General features: G+C 44.9%; 2 protein-coding genes across 2 annotated transcripts; one reads left to right on the top strand and one right to left on the bottom strand.

The window, feature by feature from the left end:
- Window positions 1–2284: 2284 nt before the first annotated feature.
- On the bottom strand, window positions 2285–14999 carry LOC125719099 (CDC42 small effector protein 1-like). The gene is made up of 5 exons (XM_048993596.1): window positions 14669–14999; window positions 8540–8826; window positions 6613–6717; window positions 4459–4553; window positions 2285–4186 (listed from the first exon to the last, which is right to left on the bottom strand). The coding sequence occupies exons 2-4, from the start codon at window positions 8591–8593 to the stop codon at window positions 4485–4487; spliced, it is 228 nt and encodes a 75-aa protein (XP_048849553.1). The 5' UTR covers window positions 8594–8826; window positions 14669–14999; the 3' UTR covers window positions 2285–4186; window positions 4459–4484.
- Window positions 15000–15578: 579 nt separating this feature from the next.
- Window positions 15579–18141, top strand: mllt11 (MLLT11 transcription factor 7 cofactor). Its single transcript, XM_048992579.1, has 2 exons — window positions 15579–15736; window positions 17075–18141. Exons 1-2 carry the CDS (start codon window positions 15734–15736, stop codon window positions 17345–17347), a joined length of 276 nt encoding a protein of 91 aa, XP_048848536.1. The 5' UTR covers window positions 15579–15733; the 3' UTR covers window positions 17348–18141.
- Window positions 18142–18360: the final 219 nt, after the last annotated feature.

Raw genomic sequence — 18360 nt, 5'->3', positions numbered from 1 at the left:
TTCCTTTTAAATGGCTGTTGGATTACAGGGAAACTCCAGCCTTGCTGACGTGGACCTCAGGTGGTAGGAAAGGGAAATTTCAGCTCATGGTTTGTCCCCCTGACCCCCCCCCCCTCCAGGGTGAGCATTCTGTCATCCTCCTCAAAACAAATGGCCCTCCCCTGTGGGTCTGAAATATCACCCACAGGCCTGTCAGTAACGTCATGCTAACTTTTCGGAAATGCTGGACGCCCCTTTGCATGGGAAAGGCAAGGTCAGTATCCACTGAGAGGTTCTTATTCTAAATACACAAAAGATTTTATTTATTTTCTTTAAGGGACAGGGCAATTTGTGTAATGGGACAAACCTTAAATACAAAGAAGTATGCTGTTATGTGATTGGCTGCCTCGATGCGAGGTGTGTTTATCAAGGCATGCGCTGGCCGTCTTTTTTTTTTTTTTTTTTTTTTTTTTAGAGGACTGCAAGCACAGAGAAGGGTACCTGACACCCCCCCCCCCCCATTGTGTTGATTACAGCTTCGTAGAGGAGTGTCAGGCAGCATGATCTCACAGGACACAGGAAGTGGCCTTTGAGGAAGTAAGATCAGAGATGAGTTCAGAATGAGGACAGAAAGTTAAGTTCATTTTGGACTTTCAGTATCATCCTTTTGTGTCATTTTTTATGATAAATTAACCGATTGACACTCCACAGCCCAATCAGGACAAGTGCTTTTGAAGGTAGATTGGCAGATTAATCAAATCACTCGCATACAATTTGCCATTTGTGTTTTTTTTTTTTTTGTGGATTTCTTAGATCTTGTTTCTCCATTTCACCGCACTTGTCAGTTAATTTAATTTGTTTTTAATCTTGCAGCTTCAACCTGAAGCTTCTAGAATCTAGATAAACGAAAGATGTTTTCAATCCGAGTGAACAATGAAAGCCCAAGGGCTGTGTGTACAGATCCACCTGCTCCTCTTAATTACTAAGGCTGACCTGTTTTTGTTTAGTCATCAAACCTTTTTATATTTTTTCACACTCCCCATCCAGGCAATATTTAAAGCCTTTAACATGTATGGATGGATGCTTGTAGAAATACAGATGAATAAACAGTGTTGTAAATAACTCAGACTTTAAGGGAAGGGAGTGAGTTTGTCCATGAACCATCTGGTCAGATAGTGGGAGATGAATATTAGCAAAGGATTAACAGCTGTTCAAGTCCAGAAGCACAGTGTTCCACATCTATTCTCGCTTTCTTTCAAACACCAATCTACTGAGAGAAGTAGGTTGAAAACTAACAGTGATTCTCTAAAATTAATTCCTGTAGTGTTACCTTTGCCTGTACAAATAAAATTAATTTACCACATCCCCCCCCATTCCCAGAGTGGTGCAGTCTGCCTCTGTAATGGATTATGCAATTAATTGTAAGAGTTATTTCAGCTGGTTAAAGTTTGATTATGCTGATATATAACTATACCTTTTGAATGCCTCATTCAACAGGTAACACCTGTTACAAGTAGGTTGTTTTCTCAAAGTTGCCAATTTCAACCTGAGTCACTACTGTACTGGCAATGTTTTTGTAAATACTGTTAGAACATTCTAGTGTGATTCATTGTAACTCTGTAGTCAGTCAAAGCTGATGCTGATTTATGCATTGTCACTTTTTTGTATTTGTTTTTTAAATATCAAGTGTGGCATGGTGATGCAGTTGTCAGCACTGTTGCCTCACATCTCTGGAACCAGGGTTTGAGTCGCCATCATGGCTCTGTGTGTGTGTACAGTTTGCATGTTCTCGTGTCGTCGTGGGGTTTCCTCCAGCTACTTCAGTTTCCCCCTCACAGTCCAAACATATGCTGAGGTTAACCGGAGTTGCCAAATTCTCCATAGGTGTGTGTGTGTGTCTGCCCTGTGATGGGTTGGCAGCCTGTCCTACGTTGTTCACTTCCTTCCACCCACACTCCAGGATAAGCTCTAGGTCCCGTGACCCTGAATAGGACAAGCAGTTACCAGCGTGATACCCATCCATCTTCTGTAAGTATGGCTAGTATTAGCACAATGCTGAATTACCTGTACTTTTTCAGTATTGGTGCTGGTTCGGGTTGGTTTAACCTTATGTCCAAGTCAGACACATATGGAGGGTTCTTGCAATCTCGGCCCATACTTGCTCAATTTACCAATTCCAGTGAGACTTAAGCTGGTGTATGTGAGCAAGAAGCCATGCTATTAAGTGAAGGTTTGCTTGTGAAAATTTAAGTGTGCCCACATTACACAGTAATGAAGATTGTTGTATTACTGCTGAATAAAAAAATTTAGGAAATATAAATTTTAATGACACTAAGTTGGCTAAGGCAAGCAGTGTACATTGCACATGGGATTGTATATGGGTGAAATTGTACATGCATCACTTTAACAGGAAGGTTTTGCAGTGTTGAGGCACTCTAGCCCAGTCCGCACCTGCAATTAGGTCAGATCTGCACACAGACAGCCATTAGGAAGTGCACTGCCCCTTTCACACCACAGGGGGTGGCCATGTGACTTCCACAGAACTACTGAAGCTTCCGGTACACGGTTAAAAAAAAAAAACAAAAAAAAAACTTGTACTCTCCAGTGAACCTTTCCCACCCCTCCCACTACAAACACTGGCACCCCCTTAAACACCACCCCTTTTTAAATGAAAGAGCACGTTATTTCAAAAACTATATTCCCCGTGAGAGAATCCAGAGCAAAATCATGGATTGAGGGATTAATGTGCTTTTCCTTGTATCTTAACGGACCTGAAATGCAATCTTCCAAAAAAAAAAAAAAATGTAATATCAAGCAACAACTGGGGGAAAAAAAATTAACCAATGCACTGGGAGCTGGGGGAAGAAGTGGACTACAGCTGTAAATTAAAGGAATAAAAAGCACTCGGGTATAGAGGCGAGGGGGAAAAACACGAAAGAAGCAAACTAGATGTTTGGCTGCAGTATTTTAACAAAATTCATTAACATTTAAAATCTTCAGTCAAAAAAAAATAAATCTAAGCTGAATCCCTAATACGAAGAGTAACGGTAAAGTTCAGTCCTTTTCCAGGAAGTGTAAAAGTGACATTTAACCTCAGCTCCACTGCAGGGTTTGGTATAGAACTGGGCCAGCCGGACACCAAAACACCAACACAGCCCGCTCTCCTACCACACTCTGGTTCCAGGGTGTGTGTTTGGTCCGGGGGTAGTGTAGTAGATGACAGGAGTCCAGTCCCAGGTTTGGCCACTATAGAGAGGGTGTAAGACCCTGATGGCGGAATGCGGCTTGAGGGCTTAAGAAGGGCACGTTTTTACACTAGATCCGGATGTTGCTCCAAGGTGAAATATCCCAGATGGCCTTGTTAAGGCTGAGCCGAGCAGTCTTTCGTCAAACCTGCCGGCAGAGGCAGGGGGCAGGTTTTCATGCGAACAGGCAGCTCAGGTGCCCGATGGTTTAACCGTCCATGTGCTTTCAGGTGAGCACCAGCGGACAGGAAGGAGTGCCGTCAGTCGGCAGCGATGATGCGTAGCCATGAATGCTAAACTGAACATAAGACTCCTTGGCATTAACACTTTGGGTCGTGTCATCATTGTGACAACCTCCGCATACAGGACAGACCAATGATCTAATTCTACAGTATTCTGAAAACTCGCGCTTTGAAAATTTGTAAGCTGAACAGGTTTAAAAAGAGCTAAAATTGAGAGCCACCATAAACAACACTAAGGCAGTAATCTGCACTGGAGCCAAACAAAATTTAAGGTGGCAGTAAAAAGAAATGTGCTGAAACATGTTACATACATAAACACACACACACTCACTTTGATAAAAGATTGCACATCGCAAACGGCATTCTATCCATTTGCTAGAGGGGAGAATTCTCAACTGTGACACTCTACAGCCCAATCAAAGCTTTAAAATCAGAAATTCCAACCCTATCTCAATTGTAACACGCACACTCAAAATCAGTTGTTAACTACTACAGAAACATTTTATACAATACGTAAAATAAGTCATCCTCTAAAAATACAGGTGTAAGGGCTTAATGCCATGTCTGAGGTGCACTGTTTTTGGGACGTCTAGCAAACAATCTCAGCAGAGTGGATGGGAGCCGGGGATCTTCCAAATTGCTAAGTGCTGGGCTGGATCCCAGCACGACTGTGGGCAGGCAGGGTCAGAGACTTTATACGGCTGCAATTGGTAGCTTCTCCTGAAAATGGAGAGAAGAGAAGATTGCCGAATTAATGTTTAAGTAGAAAACCTTGTGAAGTGCTCTGTCAAACAAAATTTATTGCATATAAATTAACGAAGCCAGACAATATAGCTCATTAGACAAATACCCCAAACAAACCCGGAACTGCCGCAACACGGAAGGTGTCTGGCTTCAGGACCGTTTTCTGTTAAGGCCTCTCTATGCTCCCTGCCCTTGCCAGAAGGTTCCGTTTCTTTTTAGCGGGGCACACCCATTAAAGTTATGCATACCTGTAAAGCTGGAGGGGGCTTAGAGGCTATAGGAAAGCACCCCGCCCATTGGCACTGCGTCCCTTTGACCTCATCTGCTCCTGAATAGGGCCAGACTAGAGAGAGAGAGAGAAACAGATCAGTGCTTAAGCCAGTGAGGGGATAAGTGTATCTTCCACTTCTTACAAGGATATTATGGGTAGCGTAGCTTTCTGCTGTTGGTGGGGTGGGGGAGGTGGGGGGTGAGATTGTATCACACTGGCCTTTCATTAGTAGCTGTCGCAAGTCTAGCAGTCTGATGCACCGTCAGATCAAACGTCTTGAAATGAGGAGTTTCGTAACACAGGCTTAGGTAACGGCTCAGGCTGTTACCAAACTCTTCCCCTGATCTCAACTGTGCCATCCTTTGTTTTAGATCCTATACTTCTGTGAGAAGGGGGAAGGGACTGATGTGTTAAAAGGACACATCCTGCTAAGACCACCCCCCCCACACACACACAGGAGGAAGATGTCTAGCCTCCTGTCTCAGAACGCTCCGCACAGCTGTCATACACACACAAACAGCAGTGTGGGGGAGGGGAGACCAGGCCCCTCTGCACCCCCCTCCTCCCGATGTGATGAGCCCAGCAGGGATTCCCAGGGAGCGCCATGAACTCCCCATACCGCTTTAACAGTAAAGGGCTGGTGGGGGGGGGCGTACCGTCGGATCAGAATCTTAGGATTCAAAATCAGGATTTGTTTTGCCGCACAAGGTATACGATTATACATACAAATGAGACAGAAGTAGAAAAGACAATATAATTAAAAAAAATTATAGAAGCCGAAACGAATGTGCAATAAATACACACGTCAACATAAACAGTGAGACCACCACCACAAGGGGGTAAACAATCCCCCTTTCCACGACCACGGCTCGACCCGAGATCCAAAGAGTGTTTGGATGCCGAATAAACTCTGGGGTGCGCGGCCAGAGGCAGGCTACGCACAGCGCCATCTTCAGGTGATGGTGCGGACGGCCTGCTCACACCCTGCCCGTGTCCCAGCGAGCCACACAGCGGCCTCGACCTGCCACGCCCGGCCCACAGAGGCAAGGTGGCAAAGAAAGGGATGCGGGTTACATGACGCGAGCTGGAACAAAGACAATTACGTAACTGTACTGCTATGCTGTGGGTTTGCCCCATCTCTTTTGGGGGGGGGGGGACGCTGCTTGTTTCAGCAGGGAACTGGCTGACAGGCACAGAGAAGGGGGCTCAGAGGCACAGCTGGGCGGAAGCCACAGAGAAGCCCCGCCTCTCAGACTGTGTCTGGAGCCCACGGGACCTGGGGAGGGTGGCCATTTATTTTAGGAGCAAGGCTTCTGGGCCCTCATCAGCAGCCTCCAGGCTGGGGGACCTGGCCAGGCGGCAGGGGGACCAATAAAAAATGGGGGGTGGGTGCCAAGAAGTGGCCTACGGTCTCTCGAGGGAAGCCTTTTCTCAGAGCACTGACACCGAGCTGAGATCACACACAGGGTTAAATATAGGATGGTGAACAAAGAGCCGGTGCATTCCGGCGGGGGACATCGGGGGAGGGGAATTCAGCCAAAAGTTCACTGTACATCTCACCATTGTTTGTTTACGAGAAGATATGGCAAGAATTTCGCAGGTCAAAACGGCATGGAGCATCGTGGCTGGTGGCAGGGATGAAATCCATAAGATAAAAGGGTAGCTAAGCAACTAGATAGATATAGATGTGGAAAAAGTGGAACAGAAGGTACACACACACAGGAACTTCCACAAAGAAGTGCTGTAAGCTACACTGTTAAACTGCAGCGCTAACCATGCTAACTGATAAGTGATTGTGGTCCAGGGAACGTAAACATGATTGTGGTCCAGGAGAGGCAAACACTGAAACCAAGCTCTAGTTTGATCCCCCAGGGGAATTCCATTCCAAAGACGTATAACTGAATGCATTCTGAGCAGAGATCAGTTCTGTGATGCTCGTCTGCTATGTTTGCAAAGCAGCCCCCTAAATGGCAACAACTTGGGCAGGTTGGCACTAACACCGTATCTGCATGGTCCACGGCTGCCCATCACTATAAAAACCCACTAAGGTCTGCGGCTCAAGTATTGATATACATCTGAACCAGAATGCCTAGGAACCCCACCCAGCGTGACAGCGTCCAACTCCGCTTACCGGGGCCAGTCCTTCTGCCATCTCCCCTGAGCCGATATGCGTCAGGTGTACGAAGTTCATTGGTTCCCCGATCATGCTGCGGTCGATCTTCCTCCTTCTCTTTTTCTGAAATAAGGAAAACGTTTACACCCATTTAACTGACAGGATGCAATAAGTATTCATCAAAAAGAAACACTGGTACACAGTCATCTTCAGGTTACGCTGCAGCACTTCAGAATCCTAATTCCCCTCTCCGAACAGGTAGGGGGCATTCCTCAACAATGCTTGTGATTGTGTTTACATCTGCAAGCTCCAACACCAACAGGAAGCATTTAACAGACAAAAGTACATGGCTGCAGCCTTCCCTGCTTGCATGGACACGCAGAATCTGTTTCTCTCGGAACAAGCCAAGTGCCACAGTGCATGGGGAAGGGGGCTTGTTATTGACATATACATTTTACCTAGCAGACACTTCTATTAAAAAAAATAAAACTCTAACCCTAACCCTTCTGCCGACCTTGGGAGTTGAACCTATGACCTTCTGATCACAGGCACATTGGCCTAGCCCACTGACACATACAGCCAGAGACACTGAGGGCAAGGTCATCGTGCGGGTGACCAAACCGTGAGGCCTTCAGCTAAACATACAGCACACGATGCAGGCAGCTGCATCCTACATGATACCTGATAACGAGAGCTTAGCTGACTGTACCTGAAAGAGCAGTTTTGGGTGCCAGGTAAGGAGAGTCGGTGGGTAATAGCATCTGGTGACGATGGCCTGTGCGAACAAAGCCTCGGCACCTTATATGAGGCATGACAGCACTGCCACGAGGACAAGGGACCCTCAAGGTCAAAGGGGCATCATAGACACCTTTCCGAGAATATTCGAAGAGAGGCTCCACATGTGCTGGGAAGTGTGCGTGTGTGTGCGCTTGATAACGAGGGGGCAGCTTGAGCTCAGCCTCCTGGGTCATGCACAATAGAACAAACAGGACTAAAAATAAGAGGATGGGCTTCTGGGGGGGAGGCGGCTGGTCCACTTCCTGTATCCCGAACCCTGCTCATTGTTGACCAGCTGGCTGCCCACCCCTGAGGGACGGAGCACAGGTAGAGGGAGCAGGCCTGCTATAGCAAGGGGGGGGGGGCAAGGGTACACATCATGGTACGCTGGGAGACAGTGTGGGCTACAGGAGGAGTGTTTGGGGGCCCTATGGTAAACTGGGAGACAGCGTGGGCTACAGGAGGAGTGTTTGGGGGCCCTATGGTAAACTGGGAGACAGCGTGGGCTACAGGAGGAGTGTTTGGGGGCCCTATGGTAAACTGGGAGACAGCGTGGGCTACAGGAGGAGTGTTTGGGGGCCCTATGGTAAACTGGGACACAGCGTGGGCTACAGGAGGAGTGTTTCCCAGGACAGATTGCGCGAGAAAAGGCAGAGAGACATGGCGATACCCTGGATGAGCCCGGAATCAGTGCTGAAGTACAAAACACCACACTATAAAAACCAGAATGACATTAGCGTGCATGACAAAACTACAAGCTTTTATAGCTGAACTACCTAAATGGGCTGTTAATACACTAAGCAGGCAGATTCTTAGTTACATGAAATTCAGGAGGTGAAAATTTCTTTATACTTAAATGGTTGGTTGAAACTAAATCTTGGACTGGATTTTTACTTTCTGGACCTGAAATTTCCACCTCTGATGAAATGCCTAAACATAAAAGCAGCAATCAGTGTTAAACTTGGACTGATCTGGTCCCATTTCCTGTATGTGAACATCCGCTTGAGGACCAGACTCCAATATTCTGCTAGACCCTCATTAATGGGACCCGCTGTATAGCCAAAAGGGCTGTCAGAAAGCCACCCTGTTATTAGACAGTGGTGGGACACGCGCATGCCATTTTGGGGACTCAGAAACAAGAATAGCCAGAGGAAGGTTCCAGGCTCACCGGAGGGGGCTTGGCCACCACACAGCAGCCCATCTTGTGCCAAAATTCGCTCATGTCCAGCCTCCTTCACTGGGGGCTTGCGGCTCCCTGCTGCCGCCCTACGGGATGACGATGATCTGGTGGACGGCGTGCTGCCTCAGTCCCAGTGCATCCAGGGCTGTCCCTCGACTGCTCGGTCACTCCCCTGAGCCAAACCCCCCCCCCCCCTCCGTCCCTGTGACCAGCAGCTGCAATCGCCTCAGAGGTCCAAAGTTGGCGTGGGCGTAACCAGATACCTCAGGTCAGACCTGTCAAGACAAACAGGAATCCTGAGGATGCATTCTGACAATCATGTGAAGACATATTCCTAACACATACACATACTCAATTACCTTAAAATATCCATCTTTCTAGATTCACATTTTTTGTAGAAAGCAGTTTAAGGCAAACCAGACCAGCAACACACGACAGGGGCTATAAGCTCAAACAGAGGCTAGCTAATTTTCAGTGGGGCAGCTGGTCACCAACTGTTGCCTACCACGCCGGCCAAGAAGTGACCTGTTCAGTTCGCCGGTTTATCGTGAGGTAGCAGGAATGGGATTTTGTTTCACTTTAGTTTAGATGCTGGGGGTGGGGTGGTACCAGCAGATCAATCAGTGATGATGCAAGTTAAAACCATCTTAGACGAGAACAGAATGTGTAAATGGAGGACTAGGGGCTGGATGGGGGACTGCAGGCCGCCTCAGTCCCGGTGCATCCAGGGCCGTCCCTTGACCCATTAATATACCGGCATCTCTGTACACTCTGGCACTCGAAAAGCAAAACATGAAAGGGGAAAAAACACAAATCAGAGAACTGAAAGTACATGTTGGAGGAAGCCTTGTGAGGCAGTGTGTACACAGGCCTTGTTTGCTTTGCATGGCCTCCTGGGACGCCAGTGGGTGCGGTAAATTGCTGAATGTCTGTGGGGGGGGGGGGGGGGGAGAGGACCCCTGGCAGGCGTATAGCAGAGGTATCTGTGGCTTAGCCGCTTGGCACCTGCCAAATAGGGTGGAGGGGTCTGTGAAGCAGGAAGAAAAGGCAACAGAATAGCAAAAAAGCACGAAAACCAAAAACAGGCTCGTTTCAAAACCCGGCACAAATTAAACCCCCACGCCACGCTCACACTGACCAGCTCAGCGGACACACGGCCCGGTCACTGCCTGTTTTTCCCCCTTTTTCAATCTCATGACGGTCAGTAAACCATTACTTCCTGATGAGCAGCCCCCTGGAAAGCAGCTCTGATGTAAACTGTGATTACACATTACCTAAAAAAAGCCAAACCCCCCACGACGAACAGGGGTAACTAAACTGCACTTAGCAAAGAGGCAGGCTGTTAATGACAAGGTTTGGAATGACCGTGGAACGATGAAAACTGATAGCTTAAATCATTCTCACGAGGAAAGAATTCCCACAGACATTACCAGAAAGAGAAGCCATTTTGTTAGGTTACCCTCATTTTCCTGCTAGCGGGACCATCCAACCGATTTCAGCTAAAAACAAAGGGCGGTTATTCTTCTTTGGAAGAGATTTTATAATAGCCTGGTGGGGGCTTTAATTGTGAGAATGTTTGTTTAGTTAAATCACAAGCAGGCTATTTCCAGCATGCCCCACCAAGACAGATGCTAAGAGCAGAAGCTTCCCTGACATTCCAGCGGCTGGCACACAGGTCTCCCTGGAGACAAGAGAAAAACCCTCTTAAAGTGACCGCAGTTGGGGGGGGGGTGGGGGGTGGGGATGCGAGACAACGAAAGCAGATGTTGCGGTGTGATGGGAGCGGAGTGCACAGGAGAGGGGAGAAAAATTGGTTTTAAGACTGACAGCTACAGGGGAAAGTTTGCTGATGTTTGAGACAGCATTGCTAGGAAGGTGGAGGCAGGAGAATGAAGAGACAAAAAGTACTGCCTCATAGCAGTCATTATGACGGAGACAAGTCAACCAAAAATATCACCTATTCTATGAATGACGCAATTAACTTCCTTGCCTGAAAACCACGTGTCACTGCTGATGTTAGTGTTTTGGAAACGCATGACAGTCCAAATGGTGGAGAACGAAGAGCCTGATGAAAACCACAGTCTGTAAGCACAAGATCCCAGACCCACTTACATGTCGCAAAAACAATTTCCTCTGATTTGCCTCCTCAATCTCCAGGGGACACAGTAAGATAAGATCGTCTCAACGTTCGGAGATGGCATGAACTTTTGGCCGCCGTTACTTGGCAACCTCCCAGTGTCGGCATAAAAAATAAAACCAAGGAAGAGTCTAATTCGGTAAAACTCAAAAGCACAACTGGTCCATTTCAAATTCCAGTGCCTTACTGATATCAGTCAACTTAAAGTTGAACTGGAGTAACTGTCAATGCTCTGAGGATAACACATCTAAGGAGGTTGTCCAAGCCTCAAGCCCCGCCCCCCCCAAACAAGTTTTTGGCTTTTCACTGGGAATGCAGGTGGTATGGTTAAGTATCATGTGAGGAAATTCAAGTACCAGGAGAAAAACACACACACACACGTCCCCTGCAAACAGAGCCGAATATGAACCCCATACTTGATGTGTACATCTGCAAAACCACCACACCCCTAACCGTTTTGCAAATATCTCAAAACTATGTACAACTGAGGCACGCCAAGACTCGCCAACTTCATAATCATCCATTCGGATGTTTTGCGATGCTGAAATGCTCACACAGACAATTCCGTGTTAGTCAGTGAAAATTTTATTTTTTTTTATATATATATATATATATATATATATATATATATATATATATATATATATATATATATATATATATATATAAATAAGAGGACATGATGCAAGAGAATTCCCATGAAAAACAGGAAATTGACACTTGTAGTATTTACAGAACAGACGGAAAAACGGCGTCCAGCCGCGAGCCCTCGTTTTAGACGGACGGAAGGTGATTCTCCTAAACCAAGGTGACAGGGGGCACAGTTTCCTGCTACCCTATCAACCCCTGACATGGCCCAGACTTCCCTGCATGGGTTGTTATCTGTTTTCCTGAGAAGGCGTTCAAAATGAGAGAACTAAACAGCCCCTGCTGACAGGCTGCTTCCTGTTGGAGTGGCAACACCCATCGAGTGCTAGTGAGCCGCACTGGCGCTGCCAGCCACAAACACTCATCACGGGCAGCCCAACACAGTCATCACACACGTCTATATTGGGATACCAGCATGGGCTCCACACTGGTCCCCCCCACTCAGATTTCACCAACTGCAATTCCCCAAAACGATATTCTAGTTAGTCACCATCACCTAGACAACCAAAGGAAAACGTAGCACGTGCATCTCAAACAGAATTGCTCCTGCTCTACATGCTTCCGAAAAACACTCACCCTCTGAAATCATCAGGAGGCTGTACTGGTCATCCGTGGAGTGAATCTACATGCTTTACAAGCATCTCATATCTTCTAGCTTTAGCTTTAGGGCCAACTGCTCAGTGCCAAACCATCTTCTTCAAGGTCAATGCATTGGACTTTTAAACAATATTCCAATATTGTGATATTTCCACTCTGGGTTCCCGCACACTTGATCGCAGTTTCCAAAAAAGACGAAAAACAAAGAAATAAACATGTTTGCATGATGGTGCAACACTACCTTAGAATCATACATCTGGAGGCTGCATTGTATATACATCAAGGAATAAATGCGATTGTACTGCTTACCGACACAAAATTAGTGTCGACTGCTACAGTAACCATGGGAAACATGACATTACAGCATCTCTGGGTAATATCATCAACAGTACAAAGGCACAACAATGGCAGGATTCATATAATCTGAGACAAGGTGACCAGAAACTGAACACAGACATACCTCAAGAAAAAGCCAACATCGTCATGCAACACTGAACACTGAAGTGCTAACCTCCTTAAATCCCATACTGCTACATAATGACTGCGATATTAAAACCATCTTTAAATAGGAAGTCACCGCTCATGTTAAACAAAGGAACAATAGTACAATGAAAAGCTGCCCACACAGAACAGTGCTGCTAACTCAGTGACCCATCAATATTTATGACGACAGATCACGAGACAAATCGAAAAACCCAATATGAACTTGACAGCTGATTCCTTAGTGCACACCCAAATACAGCATAGTATTTAGTAGGTAAAAACCTGAACACACACACCAAGCCCCTCCAGATTTTACTAACCGCACAAGATCCGTGGCAAAACACTGCATTTTTTTTTGTAAAAGCACCATCTAGTGAAAAAGGGCTTGTAAAGGTTCAAGTTGGGCTTGGGTGGGTGGGGAAGAATCGGATCCTCTCAGAGAAGGACGACAATAAGGGCTTTTCATGGGCCACGGGCTTTTGGACCGTTTATCCGCCTCGCAAGCCGCGTGCACCGCTCCCTGGACCGGCTCCGAGAACAGCATTACCCTTTCAGAGTTCTCTTTCCCGACTGTTTGGCCCGAATGAGGCACCAGGAAAAGTGGAATCATGCTAATTCTATTTCTGAAGCTCTGCAGTCTCAGGCTGACCGTGCGCCCGGTCACAACACGAATAGTCGGCTCTGAACTCAAATCACCAACAACGAGGACATTCAGAAGGATCCAAGCAGTTAACGGTTTAAAAAATTAACTAAAAGGAAGCCTCCCCATGTTTAGTCTTCTATCTGACCGGTGCACAGAATCATCCACCGTGCCGCTTACTGAAAACACCATTAGGTCTGACAATTCACGGTGTACCACAAGTACTAAACAGAGTTTCCCCAGAGGTCACACCCTGCCAAACTTACATACATCATGAGCATCACCACCATCACCTAAACGTCACTTCGGTTCATTTCAGCCTGGCTTGGGAACAGCGGTAGCGGTTTTTTGCTTTCAGAATCATATTGCACACCTCAACACAGACCACAGGCCTCCTACATGTTATTCGCAAGACCTCACATGCCAGGCATGACCTCATGGCCATTTGACACATGCCCTGATTAGTCTTCCAGTGGGAAACCATGGGTCAGTGTATCTTCTGGACTTTCCACGCAAGTAGCCTGAGAGTTTACCTGGGTTAAACGCACAAGGATCTTACACCCCCCTCATAAAAGCCTCTTAACCACACATCTTGGTGACATTTGCACAGGTTGTTAATTCAGCACAAGATCTGACAAAGTATAAAGAACAGAAACCCCCAAACTCCCACAAAGTGCAATCAAGTTCTAACTAGACAGCCTGGGAAATGATGGAGCAGACAGAAAAAGCGAACTGTGATGAGAAAAGGGGTGAAGACAAGTTCAGTCCACAGCCCCATGATTTAATCACATGAGCCCCTTAAGCAACCTGCATTGGGGGGAAAAAAGACATACAAATAGATAGTTCGAAGAGTAGTTTCTTTTTAAAATTCCTAAAAAGATCTATAAAATTACCCAAGAAACAGTTTCGAAGATGGGGGAAAAAGTCAGTCGTGTATACTTAAGTTTCACATCGTAGACTAATAAATACGGGTCGATAAATATTACATTCTGGTAAGAAGAGGACCTAGAGCGGTGCATCTGCACGGTCGGTCTCCTCTGAGATGTAAGGACACGGTGTCTTCAACACGTCGCTTCAATAAACGCCACGTTATAAGTCAGGGCGACTAGAAAGCCCAGGGGCATCTGCTAAACTTTCCCACGCGTAAACCGATAGTCTTAGCTAACAGAGTGGCCGAGTAACCGGCCCGGAAAGGCTCAAAGTGCCCATATCGGATTAACGAGAAACAAAACAGCCTCCGAAGTGAAGGCGCCCATGTGCTGGAGAGCCAAAGTGCCGAAAACTCACTGAATCCCCCACTAATTCAACTGCCTCGCATACCTAACCAGCAAGCTAGCTAGCTAGAAAATTACGGAAACACAACATTACCTTCACTTACACGTAATAAATATCCCCAAATTCAGACGTTTATTTTCAATTACTGTGGAAAAAAGTAAAGTCGCTTTAAGAATTAGAGCGTTATCCGTTTTTAAGTTAGGGACCGGAACGTACCAAGAACTGCTGTAACTAAGGAAGACCAGTCAAGTTCAACTCTATGACACACTGCTCGAGTACTAGTTATTTAAACTTGTTACCCAGATTGTTAATCTTTTAAGAGTTTGGCAAATCTCACCGTTGAAGCCTCGTCCGAGTAGTCCGTCGTGGCGCCCTACTTTCTCGGCCGTCGTAGAAAATGGGATCCCATGAGAAAGCTATTAGTTACTTAGTTAGCGGTGACTCAGTGAGGGGCTGTAACACTGTAACAAGCTCCGCGCCCTCGCGGTTAACGCGTGCCACCGACCGCCGCGCGCCGCTCCCAGCCGCGCGGAGATGCCGGCTTTTATTTCTAATTATAATTGCGATTCTTTGCCGACGGTTACACGTACAACCGGCGTGCCGGAGCTCCCCCTCAGAGTCCCGAGGTGTGGTTCCAAGTTTTCAATCAGGAAATTGTTAGATCTTAAAATGCTCTTTTTTTCTGAGCCAATTTTCTAAAGCAAAGCCGCCTAGCGCCCCCAACGGACGGAAAAAATACCACGGCGCAGAAAAGCCGTGATTTCTTCATAGCGGATTTCAAAGCCTGCTTTCATCATTATGATTATCCGTCATCCTCATCATTTGAAAAATTAGACAAGGCGATGCTGCAAAATAACCTTGAAATCATACCGTGTGTTAAGTCCGTTACTTTATATTAATTCACCCAGTGATTTACATAGTGATTGGTTTCATATGTCTATGTGTCTTTAATGCTATATATATATATATATATAATATATATAATGAGAATAATACTGTATCAGCTTTGATTATACAAAACCTAGTAAACCCATATATGATCAATACAGGCAAAAAGATTGAATTGAAATATATGTGTCTCAGTGCCATAATAAAATTATTACATTTTCCTGAATTTTCAACGTGCTTTTCCATTTATGTGCGTGCTGTTAGGCAAGGAATTCACGTTATTTTTATGTGATGGGGATAAGCGAGGATGTATGTTGGCGTGACCGGCAGAGGGTGTGGCCGAATTGCGTCTAGCGCCCGGTTTGGGAACGAGCGCGTGGGATACGGTGTACTCGCAGGGGCGACCGCTGCACTTGCACAGCTATAGGCAAGCAGTCAAACAAAGACGTCTTTTTTTTAAGGGTCAAGCCATAGCTACAAAAGAAGAACTGTTCTTGTCGCCACAGGGATAAAAATGGTAAACTCTCTGCTTAGAATTTCCTTATTTTACTGGCACAAATTGTCTTGTATGTCTGACATGTGCATGTTGATTAGTGCCTTTTTAATAGACCTGTTTACCAAATTATCATCTGGCTGCGTATCATAATTTGTGACTTGACTACATTTATTTATATTGGTGAAATAATGTTTACCTGAATATATAATCCAAGTTATTTATCTGATATTTCATATTATAGACTAGGCAGGATTTTAGATATGTTATTTTTTTTATCTTGTAGATGGTAGTATTTATGCTACCTAAGAATGGTCCTTATGATTACAAATGATTTGCTGTTTAAGGAATCGTCGTCGATTATTTGATAAATCGTCTACATAAAATGCTTTGTCATGTAAAGATCCCATTTAGTAGAACGTCAAATAGCTTATCTATATATAGGAGTGATCTGCATTGCATGGCCCACTTTCTAAATTCGGCGTTGTGGTTTACGTATAAGTAGATCTGATGTAGGACGGAAAGATCTGTGCCTGGAACGACATGAATTTTTTGCATCAACAGTAATATGCGCATAAGAAATGGTAGCCTGGTTCCGGCGATCAGTTATTGGGGTGGGGGTTGGAGAGAAGCGGGGGTTGCCCATTGGTGATAAGATGGAGAAATGCTAATTGTAAATGCATGGGATATTAACGCAACCCCCAGGCCTAACTAAGGCGTTTTAACTAGAGACTAGAAGCCAGGCTAGAAAACCTTTAGTATCCAAAATCCTGACTCAGATGTCAACGATTGGGATACGGGAAAACTATTATTTAAAACAAAACGTTTTATTTCTGATTAGGAAATTAAGCAAAAACACATTTTGATGAATTGACGATTTGATTGAACTACTGAGTGATAATATCGTGCATGTGTATTCGAATTTAAAGTAAAAATTAAACAGGTATAAATACCATAGAACAACCACTGGTCCTGGTAAAGGACAAAAGAGACAGAAATGACTTAATGAGCAAAATTCTTCGGGGAATAGATGTTATTTTAAAAGTAATTAAAAATCGTATTGTTAATGCTTTCCCTAAATTTCGTCGATTAATAGTCACAAGTTTATTGTGAACATCATTAAATTAGTCTGTATTTCTGCTACCTTGTAATTATTTGGGGTCTTAGGGAACTAAGAATACAAAACATGTTAGCACTCACAGAAAAGAATAATTATAAAATGTATCTTTATTTCAAAGTCAAAATGAAAGTAATGTAACACATTTGAGCGAAATATTTCAGCTGTGCCATGATGTATACAGTGATATTTTAAAGGAAAGCTTTATTCGTAATGTATCAATTTCATGTTTCCTTTCTATTTAGGTTAAAGTGCTGGAGGACGCAAACAACCAGTATGACTCCTTCCTGTTCTGGAGGCAGCCAATCCCAGAACTGGATCTGTCAGAGCTAGAGGGCCTTGGCTTGATTGACAGCTCATCAATGAAGGATAGCAAGCATGGCAAAAAGAGCTCTCAGAAGAAGGTCCAGGAGTGGGAGGAGGACGAGGAGGCGGAGCTTTCCGAGTACAACAGCTTCAACTACTGGCGGGAGCCAATAGCCAGCATCGATTTGCTGGACTTCAACCTGCTGCTGTGAGGCTGCCCCCACCCCCCTAATCACAGTTCTGCCATGTGCACACACCAGGTTTTAAAACCGCTGTGAGGCTTCTAGCCCACCCATCAAAACTATCAGTATTATTTGAAATATGTGTTTGTATCAGCACGTGATTATATGTACCAGTTTCTGTAATGTGTAGATATGGCTTATGGATTGTACAGAACACTGATTATGCCAGTTATTGTGCTATAATGCTATACTAAAAAGGCATAAGTAATGCCATAACAAGCCACTGATACATCCTCATTGAGCATTAAGCAACGGGACAGCTCGGTAGATCATTATTGGTAAATATGAATTGTGAGTCGGACAGATGGAGCCATTTTGCTTATTTAATCATGATGTGTATATAAAGGTTGGTCCAGCCAAATTGTGAGTCCAACCTAAGCCTTATGGAGAGGCCTTCAAATGGAAGAGAGGGGGCCAGATCTATTTCTGTTAAACCAGGATAACTTAGATAGTTACACTACAGAAAATTTCTTAACATGACCCATCAGATTGGGTTTTTTTTTTTTATTAGAAGCCAAAAATGTGACAGCCCAGAATGTGCTTTATGTAAACTGCATTTTGCTGCAAGACATTGATAACTTAAATGTAGTATTAGCATTTGATGCATAGCAAGGCTTCATGTCTTGCATACCATATGAATGACTGCCCCATTACTTCTCTGGTTGCTTACGATACAGAAAAATAAAGTGAGAAAATTACCTAGATGTAAAGTCGCATCACTTTTTCGGGTTGAACGTCCATTAAATAAAAAATGAACAAACACATTTTCGATCGTCACATTCTATATGCCTTTCGATGTACTGAAGTAATGTGGAATGTACTATCCGTATGCTCTTAATTTGGTTATATGTAATTTAAAAGCTCAAAACATAGAAGTGAAAGTGGCGTATGAATGAATTGCCAAAGGCTACAGGGTTTAAAATGATAGCCAGAAAGGCCTACATTATAAAACACTGTGACATGACATGACCATTACTGTATTC

The sequence above is a fragment of the Brienomyrus brachyistius genome, chromosome 23 (genome assembly GCF_023856365.1).
Source record: "Brienomyrus brachyistius isolate T26 chromosome 23, BBRACH_0.4, whole genome shotgun sequence".
Classification (NCBI taxonomy): domain Eukaryota; kingdom Metazoa; phylum Chordata; class Actinopteri; order Osteoglossiformes; family Mormyridae; genus Brienomyrus; species Brienomyrus brachyistius.
This window is presented reverse-complemented; position numbering and strand designations above follow the sequence as displayed.

Bases quoted from the DNA above. Each gene is read 5' to 3' on its own strand.
- LOC125719099 (XM_048993596.1), bottom strand. From the start codon at position 8,593: ATGAGCGAATTTTGGCACAAGATGGGCTGCTGTGTGGTGGCCAAGCCC. The intron at 6,718-8,539 runs GTGAGCCTGGAA...TCCTTATTTCAG, and splicing joins TGGTGGCCAAGCCCCCTCCG to AAAAAGAGAAGGAGGAAGAT. The intron at 4,554-6,612 runs GTAAGCGGAGTT...CTCTCTCTCTAG, and splicing joins TGGCAGAAGGACTGGCCCCG to TCTGGCCCTATTCAGGAGCA.